Source organism: Podarcis melisellensis, assembly GCF_964234715.1.
Source record: "Podarcis melisellensis genome assembly, chromosome: 5".
In the NCBI taxonomy this organism is placed as follows: Eukaryota; Metazoa; Chordata; class Lepidosauria; order Squamata; family Lacertidae; genus Podarcis; species Podarcis melisellensis.
Window position 1 is genome coordinate 26216765 of NC_138537.1, and position 20248 is coordinate 26237012.

Genomic DNA, 20248 nt, shown 5'->3' on the forward strand with positions numbered 1-20248 from the left:
CTACATTGTAAAAACAATACAAAAAGCCAACAGCAACCACCAGCCTTAATTTGTGTTGGATTTTTATGAAATTTTCCAAGATGCCACGAAGCAAATTTCAGACTTTATATTGTGTAAATATTTTTGCACTATGAAATATTTAACATTAAGTAATGTACATCATGGGGATGTGGCAAGCAGACACAGGTGATTAATACCATTTTCACAAGTAACATTAACAAAAAAATAAATAAATTCTGGAATACGCTGCTCTATAGATGAGCAGTTTTACAAATGAGCACTGTGGCAGCCTATCTTGTTATATGTGTGGCACTGTATTTTTCGCTCCATAAGACACACTTTTTTCCACAGTTCAATCTCTCAATATCTTTCACTTCCACAAAAAGTCATTTTTATTAGGGCCATGGCACAAGGAGAGACTGTTTAACCCTTCCCCCTTGGATCATTTGCTCCATTTAAGTCCTAGCTCAATGTTACTATTACCAGAGGGCCATAATATGGTACCCCAGTCTCTCTCTCTCTCTCTCTCTCTCTCTCTCTCTCTCTCTCTCTCTCTCTCACACACACACACACACACAACACACACACAGGCTCTGGCGCACTGAGTGGGATAATAGTGGGTCCAACAATTGATCATGAAGGTGGTTTCTGCATGTGCTGTAGAGGGAAGTGAGGGGTAGATGGGGCTTGTCAACTTGGGAAGGGAGCCCATCTAGGAGAAGGAAAACTCTGATCCTAAACCACCACTGTCTTGCAGGATATATTTGTTAGAAGAAAAGGCTAAAGAGCAAACCATTCACAAATCTGCAGTGTGGGTGGCACCTTGTACACCTCATGCAGGCAACTCCAGCAGCCAAGCTGGTGCCAAACATATTGCTCTGCTTTCCTTTGGCAGAGCAAGACTGCGAGTGGGGGTCCTGTTGTCTGGGCAGCCCAGGACCCCCATATACACTACCCAAGTTTCCACCATGGGGAGGTCACTTCAGTGCTGCAAACACGGCCATTTGGATTTCCCCCCAGAAGCACACTCCATTGTCTCTTAAGACCAGGCTTCCTCAAACTCGACCCTCCAGAGGTTTTTGGCCTACAACTCCCATGATCCCTAGCTAGCAGGACCAGTGGTCAGGGATGATGGGAATTGTAGTCTCAAAACATCTGGAGGGCCAAGTCTGAGGAAGCCTGCTCAAGATAGACAGATGTCAAAAACAGAGGGGGAATCTATGTCTCCTATCCAAATCAGGAGCCCCACATTTGCTTTGAGTGGTCATAGATTTCTCATGCCATATGAAAACAGTAAACATGTGATTCACTGCTGAACAGAATAGGAGTGAGTAATTTGAAGTCATTTGTACAGTTTTATTCAGGTACAATTGCACATGGGCTCTGCCCTGGCGATTTTACTGAAGGACATCGTAAAAAGTGATCCCTCAAACAAGCAAATTCAGGCACAAGACAAACTTACTGCACAAAAAAACTCAAGTATGCCCCACAGTCCCAGTTCAGCTTTATTGAGAAAGGTAGCCAAAGGCTTGCAAATTCAGACACCGCTATTCACATTGTGAGAATGTGTGTTCTACCCAACAGGTTTTGCATTCCATTTTCAGATATGGAAAATGCAAAAAAGCGTACAAGTAAACAGAAACTGCCCTGAGCATCACTTGTAAAATGGGATTAAAGTTGGAAGTGGCTGTTCTGTGGAGTGCTAGGCTGTAAGAATTTTCTGAAATTGAGGGACTGTGCACAGATATCACAATGTTTGGATTTGCAAGCCTTTGATAAACTGTAACTGCTTTTAAATGTTTTAATTGTACATGTTTTTAGAATGTTTCAACTGTTTTGGAATGTTTTTAAATTCTGGCGGAAGGGCGGGTATCAACCCGACAAATAAATAAATGCATTGGCAACAGTAACTATTAAGGCCAGGAAATCCCTAAACAAATATTGAAACTCTTTACAGGAAGAGACTTGGGGGTGGTATCTAAAACCCCGTGTACACTGTACATTTAAAGCACACCCCCTACGCCAAAAGAATTCTTGGAATTCACAGAGCTACTATTCCCAGCACCCTTAAACTACAGTTCCCAGGATTCTAGTGTGTGCTTTAAATGTATAATGTATGGTGTGCACATAGGTCATACTGTATTAGAACCAATGAAATCAATGCATTGATTTCAATGGGTCTACTCTTAGTATTTTTGAATTATGGTGCTGGACTGCAAGAAGATCAAACCTATCCATTCTTAAGGAAATCAGCCCTGAGGGCTCACTGGAAGGACAGGTCCTGAAGCTGAGACTCCAATACATCATGAGAAGAGAAGATTCCCTGGAAAAGACCCTGATGTTGGGAAAGATGGAGGGCATAAGGAGAAGGGGACGACAGAGGACGAGATGGTTGGACAGTGTTCTCGAAGCTACCAGCATGAGTTTGACCAAACTGCGGGAGGCAGTGGAAGACAGAAGTGCCTGGTGTGCTCTGGTCCATGGGGTCACGAAGAGTCGGACATGACTAAACGACTAAACAACAACAACTCTTAGTAATGACTAACGTCGGAGATCTTTGGCACTGTTAGAACTACCATAAAGGGGGGGGGGGAGGCAACAATAACTAGTAACAACCGCTTATCATTTGCAACACATTTTACGTGAATAGTACTTATTCTGCAACGCAGGTACATCCTACTCGGATAGCTCATTTGGTTAGCGCATGGTGTTGATAATGCCAAGGTTGCGGGTTCGATTCTCCTACGGGGCAACCGCAAATTCCTGCATTGCACTAGATTATCCTCAGGGTCCCTTCCAATTCTGCAATTCTATTATTCTACTCCACGCGCTACTTTGCTCCTCTAAAGTAACACCAACGTAACTGCATCAACCGACGGTTAAAGCATCCCACGACAACCAGTTCCGTCCCAACGCCGTCCTAGGCAGCAGCTGTCACTTGTTAGCTCGCCGCCATTCGTGTCCCCTTAAAGCTGCAGAGCCCGAGAAGAGCACCTCTTAGGATGCGGAAAGCAGCCCGGCGCCAGAGGACCGACGGCGCTTGCCAAAAGTCCAAGTCCGGGTCTGGGCAAGGGCTTCACGTCTCTACCGAGCATGTGCGGAGGCTTCCCATTTGCTCCTGCGAGGGCGCCAGAGGATGTCCTCGCACCGGCAGGGTCCAGGCGCGCCTGGGGGACGCGCAAGGCGGGAGACACCCCTTTCCCCACCCCACCCACCCCTCGGGCTTGCTCCCCCTCCCCTGCCAGCCCCCCGGCCAATAGCTGGGAGGACCCGGCAGCACTTTGGGTAGAAGCTCTCCTCTGGCCGCGCCCGGGGCTCCCCGACGGCCACCCCTCCCGCCCGCCTTATAAAGGCTCCAGTGCGCACCGACGGCTCCCTTTGCCTGGTGCCCTTAAGCGAGGGCCAGACGGCGGCGGGATCCGCGGCGCTGCCTCCACCTGATCGCATCTTCCGGAACGCTTCCCCGCTGCTCCTTCGGCGAGTGGATCGAGCGGATCTTTTTCTTTCTTTCTCCTCCCGGCACTTTTTCATCACGACCCTTCTTCTGGAGGATCTCCACCCCCGCGAAGCAATTCCCTTCTGGAGTTCAGGGCGGCCCCACGCGCTTGGAACAAGGGAACGCGGAAGCCGGCCGGCCGAGCGCCTCGCAGGACTCTTGTCGCGAGTGGGAGAGCAGGCGAGGGAGGGAAGAAGGGAAAGAGCCACTCCGGGTCTTCTGCTTGGCTCTGCTTCGTTTCCCGGCTTGACTGGAGCGCCGAAGATGGCCAGCGCTGGACCCCTCGCCCTTCTCTTGGCTTTCGCTATCCATCTCCTGCAGCCGACCTACCCCGCCGAGCCCGAGAGATCGCCCATTCCCACCGGTAACTTGACGCACCCGCTCCTGCTTCCCCGCCGCCCCCACGTTTTCATTTGAGCCGGGTCTCCTCCATTTCTTTGCGAAGCTTAACCTTAGCGCGCGCGCGCGGCGAGCAGGGCAGAAGGCGAGAGGGTTCCTTGCCATGTGCAGAGTTGTTGCATAGACCAAGCTGATTTCTGAGACGGGTTCACTTCTAGAAGAGAGGGGCTGGGGTGTGGATTTGCGCCCTGGTACTTTTATATGAAATCCACCCTTCCCCCCCACACTTTAACATTTGATTAGGTCCACGTTATGACCGAGTAAATGAATGGATTGCTGGTGAAAAATCCTGATTTTCTTACATTAAAATTAAAAGGTGACGCTACCCCCACCCCTTTAATGTGAAAGTGGATTCTCTTTAGCTTGGGTTCGTGAAGAGAGAGGAAATATCCCTAGGGGAAATGAGGTTTTTTTGCTGCAAGGCGGGTTTTGCCAGTCCGTTACTTTCGGAGAGACGGGGAGTGAGACCCTGTCCCCACCCCGAAAAAAAAAAAATACCTTCTCATTCAGACCCCGCTTCGGGATCTTCAGACAAAAGCCCCGTTGTTCAAACTGCAGCTGATTTCCCCAGCTCTCAGGCGGGTCTGGCTTGCCTCTTGAGTGCTGAATTTGTTGCACATGCTTTGTGTGTGTGTTTCTTTCTTTCCCTTCTCCCTGTCACTTTCCTTGTAACATTCATGTGGAACATAAACGTCTGGCGAAGGTTTTCTTGGCCGCCCACCCAGACACAAGTTACAGGCAGCAAGCAGCGTTCCCACGTTGGGAAGCTGAGTCTTTTAAAAGGAGTCAGTTTGAGATACAGTAACGTCAAAAACAAAGTTTCCAAGTTTCAAGAGGAAAACAGTTTCTCTGAGATGCTTAGGTCCATTTTCACTAGGTGTGCATTCTCGTGTAGGTTGACAATTTCCTTAACATGGGAAAATGCACAGAGAGTTAACCTAGGGAGACTGGGGGCTGCTTCCAGATGGGTGAGGTTTGCGCTCCTCATTTCTTTCCCTGCAGCATTCACACACAGTGCTGTTGCCATCAGAATTCCAGCTTGTACCCCCTTAATTTAACCTGAATTTACTGGGGGTGGGTGGGTGATAAGCTTGAAAAACCTGTTCCCAATGATCCTTGTGATATCTGAACAATCCTTTAAAAGAGTCCTTACTTCTAAGCACCTTGTAACCTTATGAGCTGTCTTTTCCTGTCTGTGGTGAAGACTTGAATCATGACTTTTATACTGGTGATGATCAATATTTAGGATGCATTTGAGAACGCAAGCAATATAGAAATGCAAATTCTGAGCTGGGCATCGTGGGGAAACGTCTATTTCCCCACTAAGCCTTAAATACAATCGTGATTGTTTGCCCTACAAGAAACTTCTCTCATTTCCAGTACAGTGGTACCTCAGGTTACATACGCTTCAGGTTACATATTCCGCTTACCCAGAAATATTACCTCGGGTTAAGAACTTTGCTTCAGGAAGAGAACAGAAATTGTGCGGCGATATCACGGTGGCAGTGGGAGGCCCCATTAGCTAAAGTGGTGCTTCAGGTTAAGAACAGTTTCAGGTTAAAAACGGACCTCCGGAACAAATTAAAGTACTTAACCCGAGGTACCACTGTATTTTACTGTGCAATCTTGTGCATGTTTGCCCAAAGTAAATCCCACTGTGTGTAATGGAGTTTACGCCATAGGGACACCATTGCCTATTTGCCCCATCGAACATAGCAAGGCTTACTCCTGAGTAGACAATATACAGCTGCACTGTTAGTCATGATGCTTGGCGGAATAGACCTGGCACCTGGAAGACATGATTATTCCATTTGATAGTCTCTCAAACATGAAAGGTGTTACTTTGTGTCCCTGCCCCCCCTTTTTTTCTGGCCAGATTTTCAACCAGTTTCCTTCCCAGCCTTGTTCACATTCTGCTCCTTGGGTCATGTAAAGTGCTTGTTCCAGGGAGCTGGAAGGCAGAAAGAAATTCAATCCTCAATGCGCAAAACAGAAGAGGAAAGACATGCATAAAATCTGTTTAAAGGAAAGGGCCCGTAATGTGTTCTAGTGCTTCCAGTCAAAAGAGACAATTGGTTTTAAATACACATCATGTTGCTTGCCATACACTACTTCTTGCTTGGATCCTGAGCAGGCCTTTGATTGTGTTCCCAGCTCTCGCTTGCATCAGGGAAATCAACCATAATCTGTGATTTATAATTTTCACATGGTAATAAAAAGAGCTCAGAGTTTTGATTCACACCTTTGAGGTAGTAAATGGCTCGCTTCAAAACTCTGCCGTGATTGTTTTGCCACACAGAAGGAACATAGTTGCTTCTTTCAGTTTTTCATTTCCCCCCAATCTTAACTTTACATTTCCACATCAGTTTGTGGGTTGTTGTTTTTTTAAAGTCTTCATGAAAATTCATCAGCATTTTTGTGCACGTTATCTCCTAATCTACTCATGTTGATATGCAGTTTTGCCTAATATACCCATTTTTTGCAAAACAATTTCTCCTAATATGATGCATTTTCAAAATTTTATTTTCACCAGTATATGACTATTTTTGGCACACTTTACTTTAGCATATGCATTTTTTGTACCCATTGCTTGGTTGAAGAAGCTCTTCCGACCCAATGCAACATTTGCGCTCAAGGCCGTGCTGCTCTGCATGGCGCCTCCCAATACTGTGCTGCCTGGGGTGATTCTGACCAGGCTGTGCTGCACCTCCTGATGATATACGGCATGGGACGACTTCCCACCAGGTCTCCTCTGCGCCCTCAAGATTGGGACTGAGCCCCATCCCTGTGGAATTGGGGAGTGGGGGCTGTAGAGGCCCCACCACCACAGAATTGGTGTGCCTGATTGCATGTAATGTAGTTTGTCTGATTCCTCACTTATTGGTTAGTGTCTTATAAGGAATAATAGCACTTGTAAGCTTTATTTATTCTTCTTTAAAATACTTTTAGGGCAATCACTTCTCTGCTCAACTACATAACTTGTATAAGGGCTTATATAAGTACAGTGGTACCTTGGTTCTCAAACGCCTTGGTACTCGAATAACTTGGAACCCAAACACTGCATACCCGGAGGTAAATGTTCTGGTTTGTGAACTTTTTTTGGAAGCTGAACGTGCTCTGTTTTGTTTTTTATGCTTCCGATTTGAGTGCCACACTTCCGTTTTGAGTGCTACACTTAGGTCTGTCTGTTTTTGCTATTTATTTAGTGTTTTTGTTTTTGCGGCTTTTTTGTGTGAGACTGTGTGGAACCCAGTTCAACTACTGATTGATTGATTGTGTGACTGCAGTACATTATTGCTTTCATTTTATGGATCAATAGTCTTGTTAGATAGTAAAATTCATGTTAAATTGCTGTTTTAGGGGTTGTTTTTAAAAGTCTGGAATGGATTAATCCATTTTGCATTACTTTCTATGGGAAAGCGCACCTTGGTTTTGGAATGCTTTGGTTTTGGAACGGACTTCTGGAACACATTAAATTTGAGAACCAAGGTACCCACATATCATAAAAGCCACATCACATCACTTCCTCAACTTGAAATGTGACCCTTAGTGAAAACTTATTGGTTCACACAGTCCCCTTTGTGGAAGACAATATAGAACAGTGACTCTTGTGCACAGCTTCTATCTCCTTATCTCTGCAGGCACAGATGTACAACATGGCTTGCAATCTGCCTTCTATGTGCAGATATCCAAATGTCTCATGGATGCATCATTTGCCCATTCCCTTTACTGAAGTTTACAGATTTTAGGGCTGCACACATATACAGGCAGATTCTGTATGTGGGGGGAGTTGTGCATGAGATTTGTTAATAACCCCCCCCCAAACACATGCCCCCCCCCCATGGCAGAAGGAACTGTTGTGTGAACAGGACGTTGTTTTGTAACTCCCTGGAGTCCATCCCAGGCTAATAAACAGAACAGGAGTAAAAAACTTAATCCCAAATAAGTTTATTATTTGTAAATTATTATGGAATAGCACTGTTCAAGCCATCTTAATGAAGAGGCAATGGTCTAAAATGCTGAAGCAGTGCTAATAAAATGCATGTTACAGAGTAAAAATAATAATAGTGGATTCTGGTTAACATAAACAGTAAGAAAATCTTCACTGATGTATAGCAGACTCTCCTGATGTGCAAACTCCACTTCTGCCAGGACCCCAGACATTGCAGGGATTGTTAACAACAGACTCCAGTTTTAATCCTTGTTTAATTTTCTGAGTTGTTTTACATGCACTTCTTTGCCATTGATCAGACGTTTCAAAATCTAATGAGACTGGCATTGATGTAGGTTCTGTTTTATTCTGCATAATTTATATCCTATTCATACTTAATAAAATGCCTCTAAGTCTGATTTGAGCAGCGTTTAAGCTACAAAGAACATTCCTTATACAACCCCCCTAATTGTATGGTTGAGGAGAAATGCATTGTGAGGTGAATCCCAAATTCACAAGGTCCTTCGTTGTTGATGTAACCATAATAAGAAAGGTTTCTGTCCAAGCCATCTTATAGCAATTAAAACAAATGAGCATGTTTGATTGATGTGAAAACCTACAGGAAGTGTGTTATTCATTAAAAAGAGATACGTAACATTCAGGGATTACTGTGTAACTTTTGATTTATGTGACAACAGTTCTATTGAGTCTATGAAAGCTAGAGTTTGTTAGAAGAGACCTTATTGGTCCTGAAAAGCTACTCAGAAACAGAGCAAAAACTGAGTTACAAAGTCTCCTTTGTAAACTTCACATCTATTTCTGACATGGAATAATTTGTGGTTATTGATAAAACCGCACTTATATGCATAGCTACACCTCCTTCTCTCTTGCTGTCTCTTATACCTGTCTCTCGACATGATCAAAATTGAGTGGAACTTGAAAGCTGGTGTGATTTGCATTCTGCCTCTTTGAAATGGCAAAATTCAGTCATCTATTCTAGTTGCTTGCACAAGTGCCAATCTGACCCACAAAAAGTTTTGCTGAAGCATGTGAACCTAAACTAACAGTCCTATTATATTCCAGAGACTTAGATTCTTGACTGGATGCACACCAGGCTCTTAGTTTTCCTTCTTCTTCCAGAAAACTATAATTGCCACTTCTATAAAATACCTACATTGGTTTTTTTGTGTTCATTGCATTTTAAATGGCTTTGAATATTCATAATAAAGTTGGAACAAGTATAGAATATGTGTGCAGCTCTCTTTTTTTAAAAAAAAGTAGAATTTGTTAGGTAAATGTTTAATACTAGACACTTTAAAAGTCAGCAGAACATGAGCCAATTTAATATGACTAAGAATGTCTTATTTTGTGAGCAACTGTGGGTAATGTGGCAATTTGTAACTGAAAACAGCCCATTTTCATTTAGATAACTATTGATTAAAGTATTTTGTAGCTTACTTTTCCTGTACTCAAGGTGGCTAACAACAACAGTGAGACACTTTACCAAAATATAAGCAAAGAGCACAGTGTACAATTAAACCAAATAGATTCACCAGAACTTCGACAATATGAGTGGCATGAATAAGTCATAGGAAGGGCCTATTGCCCTACAGATGGCAGTAGTTGGCAGACAGATTGGTTAGTGTGATTTTATTATTTTACATCTATATCTTAACTTTCCTCCAAGTAGCTGTCTCTCTCCCTTTTATATTTACAACAACTCTGTGAGCTTGGTTTGGCTGATAGACAGTGATTGCTCCAAGCTTCATAGATGAGTGGGGTTTTGAACTCTGGTCCAAAAGCATGTACAAAGAGCATGGATGGCATGGATTGGGCCATAACACATTGCCAATCCCACTTATGTAGGTGTTTTATTAATGCACATTTGTGAATGTTATACCACAGTATTTTAATTGTTAGATGCAGATTTTGTGGAGTGACTTTATCGTACTGAACCTTTTGGAATTTTGTCTATATGCCAATAAAGGTTTGAGATTGAGATTGAATTAATATATAACACTCCTGGAGCTCAGAAGTGGTTTCCAAGCTGCAGGGAGCATGTGAGAAGAGACCCCCTTTTATGTCATCTACTATAGGAAGAAAAAACCTTTGCACTTCTAATACACCACCAACACACTGATATACAGGAGAACTGTAGTGCTTTTGTATTCTTCAAAAGTTACTGCTTCCATAGATCTGCATCTATAATAACTCAGTGGCAGGTTCCAGGTTCTCCAGGGGAAAGACTCCTGAAACTGTGAAGGGGTGCTGCCAGTCTGTGTAGACAATACTGGGCTCAATGGATCAATGTTCTGACTAAGGTCTGAGGTCGCTTCTTATGCATCTGGTTGCTGCATGATTCTGTGAGTGCTCCATTCACATCTTAACTATGATTTAGCCAATATGTGCGACATTAGAGTGAAGTGAGAGAGACAAGGAAGAGAGTGAAAAGGAAAAAGTCTGGCTGGGTGAGTGACAAGTATCAATGTGAAAGCAGACAAAAATACTCCCGGTCAAAAGTCAATAAACTGGGTGCTAAAAGAGTAATTTGAAGTGTTCTGGGGATCTTGCTTCACAGCTGCTGTTTAAACAGCTGGCCTTGTAAAAAAGGAGAAGAAAATACCTTGAGGGCACAAAGCTTTCTGTGCCAGTAAACTCTTCTCACTTTGTAAAAGTGATGCCAGTTGCTGAAACTGTAGTCATATTGATTGTTTAAAAAACAAACACAGAACAGTATGTTAAACTAAGAATGCAGCAGCGATGTTAGTCTTGCTCTGCTGGCTTCTGAGCAGAGGCGGCAAAGTTGAAGTCAAGGTCTTTGTACCTCACTAGGCCAAACAAACCATGTGTTGGTACTGGAACCGGTTGTCTGACCGTTCCAGTCTTATCCACCCCCTCCAGACCCGAACAGACACTTGGGCCAAACTAGTAATTTCCTGGTGGTTCATTTTTCTGTGCTTGGAAATGTGACTGAAATATCTGGCTTCAGATTTAGTTACAGGAGCTCACAAGGTAAGAATGTAAGGCTTGTATGTAGAAGGTCACAGGGCCAGTCCTGGCATCTTCAGTTAAAAGGAGCACTTATTTCACAAAGCTTGGAAAGCTTCTGCCAATCAGAGCACACAACACTGGCTAGATGGGTCAGTAGTCTGACTCCATATAATAGCCTTACATTCGTATGGTATTTTTGCGACTTTACGGATGTAGCTTTCGAAAGCACCAAAGGTTATGAAAACACGCATTTGGCTATTGCATACATGGATTTATTCAATTTCCTGTTGGGGTAGTATGTACTGGGCTTATGATGCAATATATGTGGGCTCTAAATTGCCAGTGTGTAATTGCAGTGTTCACCAGAGAACTGTAGCTTATTTACTTTAACTCAGCACCATGACTTCAGCATACCTAAGCGGGGAAAGGGAAGGCAAGACGTGGTTTGGCAAGGCCTCTTGCTCCTTTTGGAGCTATTTGTCTCCAATGTTGGCTGCAGAATATAATTGATGCTAAGTGCCTGACACCGATAATTTTGGGTGTTTCCGGTCATGCTTCTGATCAATGCAGAGCCAATACAAAGAACTGTTTTGCCAATGCTGGCATGTGCATGGTATTTGAGCTAGCCTTGGAAGCTATATCAGGGATAACCATTAATCATATCAACCCACATTTCAAGGATGTTCACCACTTACACTGTAACTAAAAGGTGGGAAACCTTTTTCAGCCGGAGGTCTCCATTTCCTCGTGGCAAACTTTGTGGTCGTGGCAGTGGTAGCATGACAGTGGTCAGCAAACCCAGAGGCAGAAGTGGGTGGCACAACAGATGTGCCTCATTACCTCTTTTCTTTTTCTAGTGGGCTACATTACAGCCACACAAAAGTCAAACTGAATTTTCAGGCATCCAGGAAAATAAGAGGCATGATCTCAGTTCAAAGACTTATTCCAGCTAGGGAAAAGCATTCAAAAAGAGCGCAGAGCAAGGCTGGAAAAGGATGTGACATGGGGAGAATCCCAAGGGCCAAATAATGATTTTTGGAGGGCCACTTTCAGCACCCGGGATTGAACTTTCTCAGCCGTACAGTAGATGTTTCATTGATACAATGTGGACCTGCAACTGCAATAAGCAGTAGTAGCAAATGACGTGCTTACCTAAAATTATCTATTGCCTCAGATGTTGCACCCCAGAAGAATTAAGATTAGTGCTTGAGCATACGTGTAACTGATAGCTTGCAATACTGGCGCTGCATTGGCTCTTAGTAGAGCAGAAGCTGTTTTGTCCGTTACTTAAAACATTCATTGCATGTGAAGACCTCCCAAAGAAAGACACAGTTGTCACCAATACAGTGGTAACTCAGGTTACATACGCCTCAGGTTACATACGCTTCAGGTTACAGACTCCGCTAACCCAGAAATTATGCTCCAGGTTAAGAACTTTGCTTCAGGATAAGAACAGAAATCGTGCAGCTGCGGCGCAGCGGCAGCGGGAGGCCCCATTAGCTAAAGTGGTGCTTCAGGTTAAGAACAGACCTCCGGAACGAATTAAGTACTTAACCTGAGGTACCACTGTATTAGTTTAAGATTATTGGCATAATTTTGGCCACAACTTTATTGATTACAGAATGTGAGTGGTTTGCTTAGGCATTAGTTTGACTAGCTGCACCTACATCTCCAGCAGGGCAGCACTGACAACTGGACACCGGCAGAAGTCAATAAGGGTAAACATAGTGGGGAAACATTGGTCCTACCACAGACACAACCTCACCCCAAAATGCTCCCAGGTGCTCTGGCGTGGCCCTAACCCCTGGAAGGGGATCGGACAAAAGCATGGCGAGCACCTGGATTCCTTTAACGGAATACCCTATCACACATTGGGAGTGGCAGGTGTGACAATCTCCCCTCCACCACACCTTGAACCAATGTCTAACCACCAAACCTTACAAAGTTGTGACGATTTGCTACACGGCAGGAGAAACTCAAGTGGCACCAGCCAATCAACCAAATGGGAAAATTCCTACCGGGCCCCTGTCCCAAAAGCAGATGACCCACTATGGCATAGCAAGACCCTAAATATAGGGAGGGTGGGCAGGTGATCCGATGCACGAGGCGCCAAGAGGCAACATGCAGCGGTATAAGTAGGTCGCCCGGCTGCAAATTCTCTCAACCCCATTGGCCAGAATTACCTCAGCAACTGAGGGACCCAATTGGGTTGTGGCTATCCAAACGATCCCACCCATGCAAATGGTGAGGTCGGTCTTGGTGAACTCTCTGCAATGCATGCCCTCCATGATGAGGACATGATTTGTCCTCTAGGTATGCAAATGGAATGAGTTTTTAGTATTGCTTTACAGATGTAAACACATGCCCCACAGACGTTTCTCTTTTGGATGGCAGTTCACATGCACAATACTATGGCCTTTTAAATGTGTCTGTGCAGTGTATTGGCTTGTATTTTTTGTTTTGTTGTTGTTATGTAGTTTGTGTTTGTGATCTTTGGATGCAGGGCGATCTATAAATGTGATAAATAAATTAACAATTTCTGGCAGATGATCTGCATTGCATGAAAATGGTATGGGTGTGCATGTGCCTTGACTATTATATTTGCTTAGGTCTAATTCATAAAATCCCCGCTTTTCCCAAAATAGGCTTTAGTGTCTATGATTGTGGTCCCTGCATCACATCTTGCTTGCTTTGAAAAGGGCGAAGGAACTGTTCCTTCAATTCTTATCCTAGATCTGGGCCCCAGCAAAATACACGAACTGTAGTGTGTTTATTCTGTATGTTACTTATTATTAATGATCAAAGGTTGTATCCATTGGTTGTACAATTGGAAGCCAACTCATTCAATCCATCTTTTTCTTCCTCTTGTACCCCTTCCCAAAAGAAAACCTGTCTGAGGTGGGAGAGAGGAATCACCTGAATACGGTTGAAAGGATTTTGCTGCAAACCTCTTCAGTCAACTGTCCCCTTCCATGGCAGCCCCCTGTGACACAACGCCTTATTCTCAGGGGGAACCCCCTCATCAACCCTCTGAAGATTTTGGGATAGTGCCATGGTGATAGGGAGAGATGGGGAAAAGAGAAATCAGTTGTGTGAGCTGTATCCCATGCACACAACCCATTGGGTACAAACCCAAATTAATTTCTTGCCCACCTTTTTGGACTCACCCTTCACAAGGCAGTTCTGTAAACATGGGAGTGGGTAGGAAACTGAAGGTCATATTTTAATATTTGGAATGCAGCTGTGTGCCAGCAATTTATTTCCAACCCAGTAAGCTGCTAAAATGTACATTTTTCAGATAATATGCTCCTTGTTAAGCTGGCTTGATTTAAAATCCTGAAAGATTTAAAGCTTGTCTAACATCAGTGATCCACATGTTTAACACGAAACAAAATAGTTAAATCATTGTACTGCAGAGACGTGGCCTTCCTTGTGTAAATCTAAGAATGACTAACTTAGAGGTCTCCCACAACTGAGGCCATCTGTGCACCATAAGTTTGAAGCACTATGGCACAAGCCATGGCTCCCCACAAAAAAATTAAAAGGAACTGCAGTTTGTTAAGGACCCCTACTTTCCTCATGGAGCTACTGTTTCCAGAGGTTTCTGGGAAGAGGAATTGATTGCTAAACCAGGGATTGTAGCTCTGTGAGTGGGATAGGGGTCGCCAAACAACTCTCAGCACTCTGAACATCCCAGGATTATTTTGTGGCAAGCTCTGTTTGTTTAAAGTGGTAGAATGGTGCTTTAAATGTAAGATAGACCTAGTGGTCACTATAATTCTGACCTAAAATAAAACACAGCCACATTTTATATTATGTTATAACAAATTTGAATTGTAATGTAATATTCATTCATTTTTAAAATACAGTGGTACCTCGGGTTACATACACTTCAGGTTACATACGCTTCAGGTTACAGACTCCACTAACCCAGAAATAGTGCTTCAGGTTAAGAACTTTGCTTCAGGATAAGAACAGAAATTGTGCTCTGGTGGTACGGCAGCAGCAGGAGGCCCCATTAGCTAAAGTGGTGCTTCAGGTTAAGAATAGTTTCAGGTTAAGAACGGACCTCCGGAACGAATTAAGTACTTAACCCGAGGTACCACTGTATATCCCACTTTTCCTCAAAGAAGCTCAAGGTAATGGACCTGATTTCCCCTTTCCATTTTACCTATATGTTGGATTCCAAGGCATTATAAACAGCCTTGTCTCTTTGCTAATGCATTCATATCCAAAGGTATAGAGCTGAATAAGCTATCACCACTCCATACTAGATATGTGGGATGAGTTATAGGATTCTAGGCAGGTTTCAGGACAGAGAAGGAAGAAGGCACTATATTTGGCCGTTGATAACTTAGGAGCATAAATATATACACCGTTGGCTTCAGATTCCTGCCAGGGAAAGAATATGTTCTGGTAGAGTGTTTTTCCATGCTCAGCCTTATGAGCCCTGCATTTGATTTGAACATTTTCTGTTTCATTTGTTAGTCAGTGCAGAAGTAGCTCACATTTGTCAGTGTTGCTATATACCCGTAGACAGATCTTAGTAAACAACTTGCATGTTTATGAACACATAAACCCATGATAGTACTGACTGCAGGATGACCATGTAAGGTCTGTTTTGCATTCCTTCCCATTTTCTCCAGTAAAAGACATGGCATGTCTGTTGGTTCTTAATAGGTGTGTGCACTTTTGGGCAAATCCTTATGCACCTTGCTCAGTATGTGATTTGCAAAAATTACCCAAATTGCATTGGTGGCTGGAACCCCTTTTCAACGGGAGCCTCATTCTCTTCCAGTGTGGCCTCATGCCAGAGGTGCATAGTGGGTTACTTTGCATCCATACAAATGCCTGGTGTTCACACACACACACACACACACACACACACACACACACACCTCTGCATACACAAAACTCTCACTCTGAGCGGCTTCCAACAAAATATTAAAAACAGAATAAAACATCAAACATTAAAAGCTTCCCTAAACAGGGCTGCCTTCAGATGTCTTCTAAAAGTCAGATAGTTGTTTATTTCTTTGACATCTGATGGGAGGGCGTTCCACAGGGCGGGCGCCACTACCTAGAAGGCCCTCTGCCTGGTTCCCTGTAACTTTGCTTCTTGCAGTGAGGGAACCACCAGAAGGCCCTCAGTGCTGGACCTCAGTGTCTGGGCAGAACGATGGGGGTGGAGACACTTCTTCAGGTATACTGGGCCAAGGCCATTTAGGGCTTTAAAGGTCAGCACAAACACTTTGAATTGTGCTCAGAAACATACTGGGAGCCAATTTAGGCACTCAAGGAGGGCACAGAGCTGGCCATTGAGGACTGTGGCCTGGAGAGTGGCATGGCAGAAGCGCCAAATTGTGTCACGCAGACGCAGTGCTGCAGGTTACGAACGCTGTGGGTTGTGGATGTGCTTCCGTCACAGATTATATCCGCAACCTAAGGTTCCACTGTGCAAATATGTAACAGATATTCCATGAAATGCATAGGCAAATGTGAACCTAGATGGGATTCATGTTAAAGAAAAAGCAAATCTTCACTCCCCACCCCCTTTAAATAGTAAGAAAAGCAATACCCAGGATATATTAAATCTGTCCTTTATTAAAATCCTGATTATTTAGCTTGATATATATGAAATACCATGAGGCATATTGGCTTTCCTGGTATTGTTCCAAAAAGTGACCTCACATTGCATGCAGATATGGAGTGTGATCCTAACTTATGAACTTTAAATTCAGTTTAGCCACTGCACCATTCAAGAATCAGTACTTGGTTGCCTGCCAGAATTGCTCTGGATTTAAGGGCACATAAAATTAAAATCCTGAGCCAGACTTGAAGCGGAATCCTCTCTTTGCATCCACAGAGGAATGTAGAAAGATATATTTCACAGCTCTGCTACCAGAGGGCCTTTTAACTGGAAATGGCAGGGAATGAAACAAAGACTTTATGCAAACCAGACCATGCAGTGTATGCATTGCTGCTAAACCATTAGCCTTCCCCTGCTACAGATGAATTTATGGCCATCTTTTAGGTCTGGTTCAGCCTTTAGGAGCAGCATCTGGGCAGAAATTGCTTAAATGTCCAGGAAAATCCAGACCTATGGCAACCCATAGCTCAGCAACTTTTGTGTCTGGATTTTCACTTTCTGAAATATGGCAACTTTCCTCCTCTTCTGTTCATTCTGCTGTTACACTGTCCTGCACTAAACCATAGCTTGACTTAGCACGCTGCCTGAACCTATGGTTTGCAGTTCATGATTTGTCTGGGAGAGCTGCATTCTGAAGACTTGCTAAATCAAACCATGGTTTAGCACCTCACAGCAGCAGAATGGCCTGAGAATATTATTATTATTATTATTATTATTATTATTATTATTATTATTATTATTAAATTATTATTATTATTATTATTATTATTATTAAATTATTATTATTATTATTTATACCCTGCCCATCTGGCTGGGCTTCCTCAGCCACTCTGGGCGGCTTCCAAAAAAATATTAAAATACCATAATGCATCAATCATTAAACGCTTCCCTAAACAGGGCTGCCTTCAGATGCCTTCTAAAAGTCTGGTTGTTGTTGTTCTCTTTGATGTTTGGTGGGAGGGCATTCCACAGGGTTGGTGCCACTACTGAGAAGGCCCTCTGCCTGGTTCCCTGTAACTTGGCTTCTCGCAGTGAGGGAACCGCCAGAAGGCCCTCGGTGCTGGACCTCAGTGTCTGGGTAGAATGATGGGGGTGGAGACACTCCTTCGGATATACTGGACCGAGGCAAAGCAGCAACGATTTCTTCTTCCAGAGCTTGTGAGGGCATGTTAAGCCATAGTTTGATTTAGTGTGATGTGTCAACCAGGCTTAATCTGTATGAACCAAATTTTAATGATAGGGTGCACCCAAGTTTCAAGCTAAGTACAATTGAACCTTCAGAGCTGAGAAAGATGTTGTGTAATTTGTGATCATACTGCTTTGTGGATGGGGTAAAGCTAAAGGACCCCTGGATGGTTAAGTCCAGTCAAAGACAACTATGGGGTGTTGCGCTCATCTCACTTTCAGGCTGAAGGAGCTGGCGTTTGTCTGCAGACAGCTTTCCGGGGCTTGTGGCCAGCATGACTAAACTGCTTCTGGCACATGGAACACCATGACTGAAGCCAGAGCACACAGAAATGCCATTTATCTTCCTGCCGCAAGGGTACCTATTTATTTACTTGCACTGGTATACTTTTGAACTGCTAGGTTGGCAGAAGCTGGGACAGAGCAATGGGAACTCACCCGGATTCGAACTGCTGACCTGATCAGCAAGCCCAAGAGGCTCGGTGGTTTAGACCAGTGTTTCCCAACCTTGGGTCTCCAGAGGACTACAATTCCCATTATTCCTGACCACTGGTGTTGCTAGCTAGGGATGATGGGAATTGTAGTCCAAAAACAGCTGACGACCCAAGGTTGAGAAACACTGGTTTAGACCACCCTTTTGTGGGTGGGACTGAAATACAAACAGCATACCAGGCTCAAAGGATCTTTTAGGCAGAAATAAATGCAACAGACCAGAACAATATGCAGATTTAAGCAGCACCTCAGTGAAATAAATCAAGCAAATAAGGCATAGTACAAAGGAAAATTAAATCAATAGTACAATGGACATGAATCCTTGGGGTTGTGTTTCTCTGGGAGAGATGCTTTTCCATGACAATATCAGTCTTCCTGTTTCTAGAAAGTGAATATGTTGGGGGGTAGGGAATGCAAAAGCAAAGCCTCTGGCTAATCTTCTCTCATCCCTAAATCTGCAGTAGGGAGAGCTTTGTAATTCGAAGTTCTGTGGGCACACAAATTGCCAGTTCTAAACAGAATAAATGAGTCACATCTTGTATTTATTTCAGGGGCATGCTTCTGCTTTCAGCTTCCATGTCAATGGAAATGTCATCAAAGGGACGGATAAAGGTCTTCCTTTGAACAAGCCATAATTAAGGAAAATGTTGCCTGTTGTCTGTCTGTCTTAAATAAAATGAAAATTAGATTGGAATAAATCAGTCAGATTTTATCATTGTTTTTTCCATTTAGATTATCATTTTTTAAAAAAATGGATTTGGGATGCCAATGTACAGAACCACATAAAACTTCTTTAAACATTTTGAGAAATGGACTATTAGGGAAGAATCTGTTTTCTTTAGAATTTGGCTGTGTCTGGGGGAAACCCTTACAGGAGTAACCAATGTGGTGCCCACCGATACCAGTCTACAGCACCTGTGAAAGGCCTAAGTACCGTATTTTTCGTTCTATAAGACGCACCAGACCACAAGACGCACCTAGTTTTTGGAGGAGGAAAACAAGAAAAAAAAAATCTGAATCTCAGAAGCCAGAACAGCAAGAGGGATCGATGTGCAGTGAAAGCAGCAATCCCTCTTGCTGTTCTGGCTTCTGGGATAGCTGTGCAGCCTGCATTCACTCCATAAGATGCACAGACATTTCCACAGAAGCAGGAGTTTTTTCAGTAAAGGTATAGAGTTTTGCTGTGCCCAAATCAGGCAAAATGGTTGATTATTTGTTAAATTATGGCTCTTCTGCTTGGTATAGTTCCTGTCTACACACACATGGTAAATGTTTGGAAAAATCTACAGGGATGCCATTGAGATTTATCAAATTCCAAGCTGGGAGAAAACTGCAAATATCAGCTTGCTTCCATATTTGTAAAGAAAAGCACACTCTGTATTTTGTTCTGCCTTTAATGGTATTAGTTGCAGTTAGAATTGTGTGCTGGAAAATCAGTATGAAAGTAAAGGAAGTCCATGGATGAGGAACATGAAATTTGCAAAGTGTTTTTTCTACAGCTTATTTGGAGAACCAGTTCCCTGTTTCAGAGAGTTAGTAATGCACTCTGGGGGAGGGAATGTAACTGCAACTTAATTCTTTATTACAGTGTTATTCCAGACACATAATAGACGGGATGACGACATTTTCTGTCTGCTCTGTATCTGTCTAAGGAGAGAGTTCCTGTAAACTCATTCAGTTTTTAAGCACCCTCAGAATAATTTCTTCCAAAGTTTAGAACTGTGTATTCATGAACATTCTCTGCTACTTAATAGAGCTGATCGATGACAGCTGAAGTACTGTAATATAAAAATTTTATTAGCTGTAAAGCTGAAATGAACCTACTGAGAGGTAATAACCTTCACACAAATATGAAATTGTACAAAATGCCTTCCTTCTGATGCAAGATTCCTTGGGTTTTGTGAGCTTTCCTTAACCATGAAGAGATGAATTCTATCACTAAGCACCAGTGATCTCTCAGAAAGAAGATTTGTTAAAATGTTATATTTTAAAATTGTCTGGTTTCACAACGTGCCTTCAAAATGCAGATTGTATATACAGCAGGTCATGGGAGTGACCCTTGAACTTGTAAATAACCCCTCACTGCACGGTTTCTGGGATGAAC

At 43.3% G+C, this 20248-nt stretch overlaps 1 protein-coding gene across 2 annotated transcripts in view; it reads left to right on the forward strand.

Annotated features, from left to right (window-relative positions):
• The first annotated feature begins 3260 nt into the window (after positions 1–3260).
• The window catches only part of PLOD2 (procollagen-lysine,2-oxoglutarate 5-dioxygenase 2), a 62073-nt gene continuing 45085 nt past the window's right edge, over positions 3261–20248 (forward strand). For both annotated transcript variants that reach the window (XM_081910958.1, XM_081910959.1), the window contains exon 1: positions 3261–3860. In XM_081910958.1, the coding sequence (XP_081767084.1) occupies positions 3761–3860 (100 nt within the window). In that variant the 5' untranslated portion in view covers positions 3261–3760. The remainder of the gene's footprint in view (positions 3861–20248) is intronic.